This window comes from Azolla caroliniana, unplaced genomic scaffold (genome assembly GCF_043228905.1).
Source record: "Azolla caroliniana isolate FFs.n. ecotype wild unplaced genomic scaffold, voAzoCaro1.0.p SCAF_6, whole genome shotgun sequence".
NCBI lineage: Eukaryota > Viridiplantae > Streptophyta > Polypodiopsida > Salviniales > Salviniaceae > Azolla > Azolla caroliniana.
The window spans coordinates 2,376,470-2,388,161 of NW_028230441.1; the positions used below are offsets into that span (position 1 = coordinate 2,376,470).

Consider the following 11,692-nt stretch of genomic DNA (forward strand, 5'->3'; position numbering starts at 1 on the left):
GGAAACAATTTCCCTCAAATATATATAAATCCCTTTTTATTGCTTCTCAATTTTGAATATAAATGAAGGCCACATTGGCCATTTCAATTGTTGCAAAACTACGGAGGCTTCTTACACATCTAGCCTTTTAAAGAAATCCATAGCCCTTCAACCTTGACTTTGAAAATGAGAGGAAAATTAAGCGAATGTAAACTAATTGTACAAATGAAGGGTTAAAAACTTGTAAAATGAGGGTGTTACCTCACAACTTATTTATATTGGTCTTATCATTGTTATCCACCTCTATACTTTTCCTAAGCTAGGGTTATATCTATCATCTACATTACGTGTAGAAAAATATTTGGTGATAAACGTCTGAGCATCTTGCAAGCAAATGATGAGAGTTGACTAAACCCCAACAAAAACAAAAAGCAAAACCCCAAAACAAATCAAACACAAAAAAGCAAAAGGCCAAGTCCAACCAAAAAAGCATAAAAAGGAAGAAAAGGCTAGATCTTCCCACATATTTCACTTGAATGTAACCTTAAGTTTTTTTGTTTTAATACGTTGTATACAACACGCTCCTTTGTCTCACCCCTCGTAAATAAAGAGAGAGCTAAAGGATGGTTTGAAAACATTCCCACTGCATAAACAAATTGCTCAAATTAGTGCATATAATCGCGTGAGGGTAATAGGGCGGGGGGTCGACCAAAGGGCATTTGGAGAAATAAAGAAATTGGTAGGGTGAGTTGCACTTATTATCAAGATTCCCGTGCAGAATGTGTTGTTGATATAGTGTGCAAACCATGGAGAACTACACATGTATGTACCTATAGGGCCACCGATAGCAATTTGGGAGAAATCGGAACAAAATGCTAGCGGCAGACATGTTCCATGATTTTTCTCATAGAACATTGTCATGAGTACAATATGAATGCTTGGCTTACATTGCGTGTTTTGTACTTACTTTTCTTTTTGATGTGTGGCACCTACTTATAGCAATCGAATATGTACATGGGTATGAGCTTGTCAGGTGATGCACATGTATGAAGACTCGATAGGTATGCTTGTGTAAGGTAGTCGCTACGGTAGTTGCATGCATCATAGACATGTTTGCTTCATCATAGACAAGAATCTTACGGAATTTATTCTTCCATACTTCATTTTAACAAATTTGTGAGAGGCAGTGTATGCATTGCGTACCCCAGTTTAAGGTTGTGGTGTGATTGGGAAGGGGATCGTCATGCACTTGAATAAACCGTTGATTCTTCATGGTTCTAGAGATCGGGCGAATCATAACATGGGTACAACAAATGGGCTTAGAAATTTGAAGAAGCTAATAGATGCCTTGATCGTAGTGTGCATTATTATCGTTCATCAATATGAATCACACAAACTTGTCTCGCCCCTATCTAGAGTGTATGCCTTGTGTGGGCGACCCATAAACCAGACCCCATGCCATTCATTCATTCTAAGAGAAACAACAAGAATTTTATGGGCATTTGGGGGAGGGGTCGTTCCTCATAGAGAGATTTTATTTGTTTCCTCTGTTTTCATGCATCTGAATTGCATATCAGAACAGGGGAAAAAATTCCCCTGTTCATTTTGTATATATTGTTGGCAAAATTTTGTAGATGAATGATATAGAGAAGCTAGAGACAGTGAAAAGATCATTTAGTAAAAGAACACAGGCACAGACGGAGTGGAGTGTGATCAAGCTTCTCAGCTCTCTTCTACAGGATGGTATCAACACCAGAAACATTGATGTGGGCAGAGAAACACATTGCCTCATACTTCAACACGACGATATTGATGATGGTGAGTGATGGCTCACTAGAAAGAAACACTATAGTAGGGAGCTACCTTATACGCCTCTTCTAGCTCTTGGCTCCTTCTTCCATAACTGGTGGTAGTTATTGTGGTTATAATCTTCTAGAAGCAAGCATAGTCTTTGCAAAACTACAGTCTCCCAATGTGTTTGCATGGAGTGGTATCGTCTCGGCACTGTGTGAAAATGGAGAACCCAAGCAAGCAATCCATCTCTATGAGGAGATGCATTGAGAACGCGAGAATAACCCGAATCACAAGGTTCGGCCTCATGGGCATGTATATGTTGCTCTTCTCCTCAAAGCTTGCTTGAGCCTTGAAGATTTGCACAATCGCAAACGATTTCATCACGATATCGTTGGATCCTCTCAAGAATCCGATATCTTCATTTGTAATACTCTCATTAGCATGTATGGGCGATGATGTGGAGCTTCAAAAGTGAAACACTTCAAAAGCCTGCATACCATGTGGGTCAATGTTAAAATGATGGTAATCTTGCAAGTTCGATATAAGGAATGATGTTATTTCTATGCAGAACACGTATTGTCATGTGTACAATTAGTCAACACAAGTGAGACACATATTTACTTGCGATTAACTTTATTTTTTATTGAGTTTAAGAGATTGATTACATTTCTTTGAGTATGATCATACATTTAAGAAGAGCTATTTTGAATTCCTTCAAACTTATGTTAAGAATTTGTATACACCAGAGTAAAGAACAATGTGAAATTTTTATTATGCACAAGGTCTAAATCACAAACAACTTCCCTTATTGAATACTTTTCATTTGCCAAACTCCTATAATCATGTCATCATATGGGATTGTTGAGAAATCTATTGTAAACTAGGTTTGCATTGCAAACAATGTCCCTCATTAAATTCCTCCCGTTTGCTACAATTGTTTGATCATGCCATTGCATGAGACTTGAATAATTTATTGTACACAAGGTCTTCCATAATATATAAACCAATCTATTTAAAAACACATCATCTATGTTATTCCTTTACAAAGTGGGCTTGAATTGTCCAAATAGTAGGTTGACAAATATTGTGCCACTAGCATACAATGTTGTTTTCAAATGTAGAAATTCATATCCAATTTGCTTTCCTTCAGTCATTTCAGGGGTAAGGCTGTAATATTTGGAAAGCAAATTTGTTCAAAGCAAGCTGATTATAACCAACTAATGCTTTGACTTTTAAGGACAGAATGTTCCTACTTTTCAAGCTTTTGATTGCCTAACATTCAATCATGTGACAAGTGATTCACATTCCATGTACCCAATAACATTGCAACATGTTCATTGAGATATTCTTGATCATAAAATGTAGTATATTGAAATGATATGTCACATTATGGAAGTTCTTGGTGGTTTGTTGATATAATCATGATTACTGCTTCACATTTCCTTAGGATCACTTTACTTCGCTTCTTTGTCCCCTGTGTTTTGGATAGGTGTTGTGTGTGAAGGCTAATGAATAGAATGAGCCAAAGAAAATTGGTCATTTCATTGTGCATTTATTTAATTTTACTTTTCCATTTCTATTGGTTGACTAAGCTTCATAGTATGTGAACTTTGTCATCCTCACTTGATTACATCCAAAATTGACTATTAAGGAGGATTAAAGTATTGCTCCCCCTTACTTTTGTACTTTTCCATTTCTATTAGTTGACCATGCTTCATAGTATGTGGCCTCGGTCTCATGTAAGGAGTGACAAGATGGGAAATCATCAACAAAATTAAGCTTCCATCAGTCTACATGGTTAATTAGGCTAAATATGCTTCATTTTTTAGTTAAGAAAGTGATTAGGGTGACAAAGAATGGTTTAAGCTCTAGCTCTAGGATTATAATGATGAAGAACCCTTACAAAAGGTTTATAGTTTCACCTTTATATTTATTCCTTAACCTTATTACAATTATGTTCCTTTTGCACTTGGAGGGTATAAAGCTTTATTCATATTACCTTTATTCCCAGTTATAATGTTTAGCTCATTCCTAAATCTCTAAGGGACATTATAACTCATTCCTAAATCTCTAAGGGGCTCCAACATCTTCGTGGCATAGGAGGTGAGAAGTCTAGTGGATACTAGATAGGTTGATTCATTCCCTCTTTCTTATTTGTGCTATTTGTGTAATGACGCACTTTATTCATCCCCTTATAATTCTCTTTGTTAGGGTTCACTAGGGGCATTTGGGGAGATAACAAGATTTTAGGGACATTTAGGGATGGATAAGGGAATTTTCTCCAATATCAATACCCAAACCATATTCTATCATTTCAAAAAATCTTACTTTTACAAAATTCATCAATGATATTAAAAGAGAGATGAAATTAGACAAATTTGCGGATATTAATTGTGGGTTAATTTATAGTTACCTGATAATTAATTATGTTGATAGCAATTACACTATGACCCAATTACATAAGAGAACAGATATAGGTTCAAATGTGATAAGCATTGTAATTGATGATTATGAGAGTGCAATAGTATGATTGACTATGCATTTATATACATCAAGTGTTAATGCAATTTGGGTGAGTACAGAAAGGGGCTTGGAAATAGGCTTGACATGTTTTGCTATTATATTTCAAATCTTAGTGGTTTAATATGCAACATGGATAAGTTTGCTACTACATTTCAAATATAAGCTTACCAACTATAAAAGTTAGTTGTGTTATATAATATATAAATTGACTTTGAAGATCAATATGGGTAATGGATGTTTATGGATAGGTCATGAAGACACACAAATTTTAAGTGCTTATTGATATAGGCCAAAAGTTTGCTTTCATAGAAAAAAAATTTGCCTCATGAATTAGGAAGCCTTGCCAACAATAACTTGCTTGCAAAAGGAATTCCTTCAGATGTTGAGAGAACAATTGAAATTGTGCTCCTTTAATTTTTTTGAAATGATGATGGGTGGTCGGTCACCCAAGGGTTTCTGGGTTCTTGAACAAAAGATTGTCATTTATTTTCTCTCATAATTTTTGTTAATAAAATCATTGAGGATATGCTTTGAGCACACGTAGCTAAGAAACCTACTAAATGGGAACAATATATTTCCTATTTTGGAGTTTGCTTTAGAATGGCTCTAAAAATACAATAACTAGATATAGTCATTTTACGTTGATGGATAGTTTTTAGCCACATGCTCGATCGATGTCAACATTCAACGTGATGAGCTACAACAAAGTACACAAAATTTTCTAAGGGATATGAACGACATGTTGCATATAGCTCGGGATAATATAAAAACAGATAGAGCTCGCTTTTATGCTGACCAACATTGACAACCCTATGATTTCCCCTCAAGACAAAAAGTGCTTTTACATGTGCCTGATGATTCTATAATGTTGTCTATGGGTAAGTGTGTTAATTGGGCCCACACTTCAGTCGACCTTTCACAGTCATGTAGCATATAAGTTCATCTGCCTATCCCATGACCTTTCAGTTGGCATCAAAGTCCATCCTATCTTTCATGTCACCCATCTCAAAGAGCTCTTAAGTTCTGATGGTAATTCATTTTTCATTAAATCTCTGGTTACTCTTGAGGATTTGCCATCCAAACTTCATAAGCCAAAAGGAATTCTCAATTAAAAAATTAAACATGCACGTTCTAAGCATATTCGAGTGTTTAAAATCAAATGCATGGATGGTTTGATTGAGGATGCTACTTGGGAGCAAGAAGATGCTCTTAAAGCAAACTTCCCTGACTTCTCATTGCAAGATTGCAATATTTTAGAGAGGGGGAGTATATTGTGATCATAATCATAATTGTAGTTGTGGGCTAATTTGTAAGGATGATCGGGAAGGATTGAGTTACCTTAATCTTACAGTGGGAGACAACTTTAGAGTGTTTCATCAATTGGCTACTTTTTATAAAAAAACAACTAACTATGAAACATACAAGGGCCTAGGGTTTGAGCATGTATAAGAAGGCTAGCGATTACCTTCATAAAAGGAGATATCTTTTCTTTATTTTTTTGAGATAGAGACTATGACTATGTGGCGAAGCTCTAGCTTCATACACGTGTGCCTCCTTCACCTTCAAACCCAAGGTACGATCTGTTACGAGCATTACCATACTTTATCCTCGTGTATAGAATACTACGGTACAACTTACCACAATATAAATTACGGGCATGACCATAATTTATCCCGTGACAAGTTGTATCGTAGTATTCTATACACGAGGATAAATTATGGTCATGCATGTAACATGATCCATATTCGTACACGGTAATATGGGAGACCGGTAAGGGACTTGGATATGTTTCTCACCTTCACTAGGAGGGGATTGACACCCTCCCTTCCTTATTTTCCTTGTTAATTTTGCTTAACGTTAATTAAGATTCTAACAATTTTGGAGTGAATCACTTGCAAATTGCCAAAAACTATAGGAACTAAGGCATAGTTAGTAATTGGATAAAAAAGAAGGGAAGTTGATAAGTAGCCCAAAATTTGCAACAATTAAGGAGGTAGTTACTTTAGTCTTTGCCCAAGGTGAAATTAGGAGAAACTATTCATTTAATTGCCCAATTGGTTAGTCTGGCAAAAATTCTTGATTAGGCAAGAGAAAACGAAGTGATAGGTAATGGGCAAGCTTCGTGATCATGAGATGACTAGTGCTAATGACCACGCAGTTAGTAGCTATAGGAAAAGGTGTCCATGGATTGTGCGGCCGATAGCTAGCAAGTGGCTGGTTAGAGGAGAGTGGTTGCGAATGGTAGCCATAGCCATTCTTGACTAATCCGTACCATATCAAATTTGCGTGTGGACGCGAAGGTCAATGTGTGGGGTGTATGTAGTTTGGGCCTGAAAACCTAGGGGTATTGTATGTAATTTTGGATTTCTAAAATTACACGATTACCCCTGCCATGTATTTCTATAATGACTCTGTCTCTCCTACAGAGAAGGAGATCCAACACTCGAAGGTTCGTCTCTGTCGAGGTATGCTCGAATCTCTGTCTCTGTCTCTGTCTCTGTCTCTGTCTCTGTCTCGGTTATGTATTTTCCCGTGTTTCTTCTGCTTCTTAAAATTCGGTTCTTTTCTCCATGCTTGCCGCTCTTATTTTCTTTCTTACTTCCTTTAGTTTGCTTTGCTATTTCTCCCCTGCTTTTCTGGATTTAATGCGCACTTCGGTGTCCACGACATGGTAGGAAATTTCGCAGAGAGCTTTTGTGAGTATATGAGCTTTAGAAGTAGAAGAAGATCACTGATTGGATGGGTTTAAGGTTAGCCTCTGTTCATCGATCAGGGTTTAGTTTGTGTTTTAGGTTTTAAGGGTCTGTTTTTTTTTCTTGGCATGCACATTCAAATATTCCTGAACACCATATTGCGGACCATTTCCATATGTCTTGAATCCACTAGAATGAAAGATATGTATTTTATTTGTAATTTCTCTGTGGTAAGCATCCTATTTTCCATGAGATTGTCAGTAGGGGATTTCGAGGCATTATCAAACAAACATACAGAAGAGAAAGACTACACAGATTAATGCTAGTGTTGCTAATGGTGCCAGTAAGGTGGGGTATGCTTCCAATTACCTCCCCAAAATGAGCGCAACGAGTTCGAAACACTTGCAAATGCCTGGAAAGGCACATTTTTAAGCATGAAAATACTCGTTTTGAGAAACTATTGTCAGGGTATATTGATTGACTGGGATTTATTTGTTCCTTCCTAGAAATACCTACTGTATCCCAAGCACAGAAACACGTGTTTTCCCTAACTATTTTGATCGTACACATGCATTTTTCTGCTGGACTTTCAATCATTACAGAAACTATTAACAATGGACTTTCACTCATTCCCTTGATGCAAATGTTGTTGCACAAAACTGTTGTTGCCAATTACGATCTCAATGCTGACCAAGTTATTGGAAATTTCCAGTCTAATCTTTGACTTGAGCAGAGATTCTGTGGGAGACCGTAAAAATGAACTCTCAAGGATTCCCGAGCTACAAGACCACCTAGAATTGTTAATTGGACAAACCACCTGACCATTATCACTGTTCAATGGCTCCCCATCCTTCTGCCAGGGAAACAACCATGGACAAGGGATGTATGTCTCATGCCACTTGTATTCACCCCCATGGGATTACCTGACGGTTTCTGCACTAGCTCTGGGTGTATGTCATTACAGCATTGGCCTCCACTGTCTCTCAATATCAGACCATGGCTGTGCTTATTCTCATTGACAGATTGCATGCAGGATGACTGGTAGCCGGAATATATTCCACGTAACTAAGTAAAGTTTCCAAAATGGGAGGGATGGATTTTTGGTGTTCTGAAGTTTTGAGTGTTAGTAGAAATTAGGTTTAATATTATATGAAAAACTAAACTAAATTCCCTCCATAGGAATCAAACACCCAAGTTTTAAGGCCATACTCTAGCATATGCAAGTGGATCCATCTTTGATTCATGGTCCCATGTGGAAAAGGATAGGATGAAAATTCCTATTTCCTTTTATAACATATGATGACAGGAAAGGAAAAAAGAAATGAGACTGGGAACAGAGAGCTGAAAATGACTATCCTCGTGACTATGCTGTTAGCCTTTTGTGGGGCTGGAACTTGGTATCAGGGGTAAGTAACAGGAGGTAGGTATATAATCAATAAGGGAACTAGGTATATAATCAACTTGATGGTACTAGGTAAACAGTTTGGAAAAAGGAGAATAGGGAACTGTGGCGTAAAAATTTGTAGAATGTAAAAGACGTAAAAATATATTACAGTTAATCCATGTATGAAATCTCGACATTGGTACACGATGTAATACACACCAACATATTTAAACTAACTTTAAGCTTCCAGATATTGAAAGATTACCCTGACTTAACAGTGCTTGACATAAGTTAAGACAAGATACAGAAACATATGGATAAATGTTATGTTTGATGGGGACGAATGTAAGTTATGCATCTTGAAAGAAAATCCAGGGACCAATGTAAGTTATGCATCTTGAAAGAAAATCCAGGGACCAATGTAAGTTGTGCATCTTGAAAGAAAATCCAAAGGATGGCATGTGGAGAGTGAAGGGTAAGGAGTGGGGAAAATGCTGTGAATAGATTGGTCGGAAAGGATTGTTGGGGAAGGTGTGTATAATTGTCAAAAATGGCAATTTGATCTCTTCGCCTGCAATTTGAAGCATCTGATTGCCATGCACACAAAGAAATTGACGATGAATATGTAATTAGTCAATAAATTAGAAATGGTCAATAAATTTCATTTCATTACTTACAGTATAGAAGGGCAACATGTCACAGTTTATACTTGACATATTACTTGTCCTTTGCATAACTTCAAGCTGATGACAAAGGACGATGTGCGGAGAATGAATGACAAGGAGTGGAAAATGATTGTGAATAGATTTATGGGAAAAGATACTAGAGTTGGAGTAAACAGTAGAAGGAAATCAACATTGGACATCTGGACTGGTTGATAAATTGGAAACAATTGAAATATTCATTGCCCGTTGCATACATGAAAATCCAATGGACTGCATGAGAAGAGTGAAGAACAAGGAGTTGGGAATTGGCTAAAAATAGTATGATGGCAAAGGATAGAAGAGTTGGTGTAGACAGTAGAAGGAGAACAATAGAGAAACTTTGAACAACTGTAAAAATGTGGCAATTTCATCGCTTCCCCTATGATATGAAGCATCCAATTGCTATGCACATGCTGAAATTGCGAATAAACATATGATTAGTCAATACATTAGAAATGATTGAAATATACAGGTAGATAGATTTTATTTCATTTCGACATATTATTTGCCCGTCTGCGTAACTTCAAATAATGAATCACATATTGAAGAGGTGCTTGTAACTAGAAGTCACTCCAGAATCCTGGGCAGAGCTCAGGATAACTGGTCTTTCCACATAGTAATGTTTCTGTTTGGATAATAAATGTCCCTGTATGGGATCTAATGTTTTGACTGAATCTTGTGAGTTGGTCTTTGGATGATGTCCACATGGAGGAGAGAACAAACTAATGTTAGACCAGGGACAAGACAAGCTTGTCCGACAGACAGAGAGAACAAACTAATGCTAGACCAGGGACAGGACAAGCTTGTCAGAAAGACACTATACATAGTGGCACTCAAATGCTGATTGAAAATAAAGCAAGCCACAAAAAAGTTCGAATAATACTTGAAGAATATCTAGTAGTTAGTCATGGGTGCAAGGTTGCAATATGTTTCTAATTATGGATGATTTTACTCTCTGCATTAAGAACATTCCTATGGTTTAATACAGGCGATATGATGCTTGCTCCAAAACGACCCGCTGAAGATGCTTTGGTGCCAGTGGCAGCCAAAAGGCAGCAAACTGAGGGCATTTTAACCACTGTTAATGGAAGTATTCAAGTCCCAAAGCCATCTTTTAATGGAATCAGAAGGACTTCAGGTCTCGAGTCTCCTATTATGCTGCTTACAGGACATCAAGGTGCAATCTATACCATGAAATTTCATCCTGAAGGAAAAGTTATAGCATCTGGTTCTCATGACAAGGACATTTTCCTTTGGAATGTATATGGTGAAAATGATAATTTCATGGTATTGAAAGGCCATCGAAATGCAGTCCTAGATCTTCACTGGACTGCGGATGGGTCAAAAATTGTATCAGCCAGTCCAGATAAGACACTTCGGGCATGGGATGCTGAGGTGGGAAGGCAAGTAAAGAAAATGGCTGAGCATTCTTCTTTTGTCAATGCTTGCTGCCCAGCAAGAAGAGGTCCACCACTTGTAGTCAGTGGATCTGATGATGGCACCGCCAAATTATGGGATCTTCGGCATCGTGGTGCAATACAAACACTACCTGACAAGTATCAGATCACAGCTGTTGGTTTTTCCGATGGTGCAGATAAGGTCTATAGTGGAGGTATCGATAATGAAATCAAAGTGTGGGACCTGAGGAAGAATGAGGTCATGATGCATCTCCAAGGGCATACCGATACCATCACAGGAATGGAGCTTAGTCCAGATGGGTCTTATCTTCTTAGCAATTCTATGGATTGCACTCTTCGCATATGGGATATGCGGCCTTATGCACCACAGAATCGGTGTGTAAAAGTTCTGACTGGTCATCAACACAATTTTGAGAAGAACCTTTTGAAGTGTAGTTGGTCTGCTGATGGGAGTAAGGTAACTGCAGGCAGTGCTGATCGTATGGTATATATATGGGATACTACATCAAGAAGGATTCTTTATAAGCTTCCAGGTCATTCGGGATCGGTGAATGAGTGTGTTTTCCATCCAAAAGAGCCTATAATTGGATCATGCAGTAGTGATAAGCAGATATATCTCGGAGAGATAGAGTCTGGCAACTTGTTCTAGTAACTGTTTGTTTTTATTGTCTGGTTAGTTTACGAATTGTATTCCTTATTCACATGGCAGAGGTGATCTTCTGCACCATGCCATGTCTAAAGACTACTGACAAGAGTTACTGTACTTTTGTAAAAGTTGTGCTCTTCATGTCCATCTAGGGAAAGTTTGAATATATGATATTCAAGTCATGGACATGTTGCACCTTTTGCTAAAAAAATTGTGGTTTGGTAATTCCTTCAGCCTTGTCTGTTTTACAATTGTGAATGTGAAAGAATGGAAACATAAGGTCATTAATGTGGTTTGAACTTGGGAATTGTTACATGCTCATGTAATTTCACGCTATTGATTTTAGTGATGTGAATCCCATGGTGTCTTGTTAATATAGGGGAGATTATATTTCCATGGAGTGAATGGAAAAGCTGGGATCAGACTGATGCTTTTGTCAAATCCAATTCAAAAGTATATAATGCTTGGTTGATCTTATGAAACTATATAATGCTTGGTTTGTTCAAAATTCCTTGTATTTGATCATTGGCAAATCTAGAAAGAGTTTGTGA

The 11,692-nt window shown here is 37.4% G+C and overlaps 1 protein-coding gene across 2 annotated transcripts; it reads left to right on the plus strand.

The window, feature by feature from the left end:
• The first annotated feature begins 6,678 nt into the window (after positions 1-6,678).
• LOC147862547 (Transducin/WD40 repeat-like superfamily protein) lies at positions 6,679-11,374 on the plus strand. 2 transcript variants are annotated; one of them, XM_087321248.1, is made up of 3 exons: positions 6,714-6,761; positions 8,296-8,395; positions 10,066-11,374. In XM_087321248.1, exon 3 carries the CDS (start codon positions 10,071-10,073, stop codon positions 11,142-11,144), a length of 1,074 nt encoding a protein of 357 aa, XP_087177374.1. In that variant the 5' UTR covers positions 6,714-6,761; positions 8,296-8,395; positions 10,066-10,070; the 3' UTR covers positions 11,145-11,374. The 2 variants fall into 2 exon arrangements, with proteins under 2 accessions (XP_087177373.1, XP_087177374.1); XM_087321247.1 differs by lacking the exon at positions 8,296-8,395 and having other exon boundaries at positions 6,679-6,761.
• Positions 11,375-11,692: the final 318 nt, after the last annotated feature.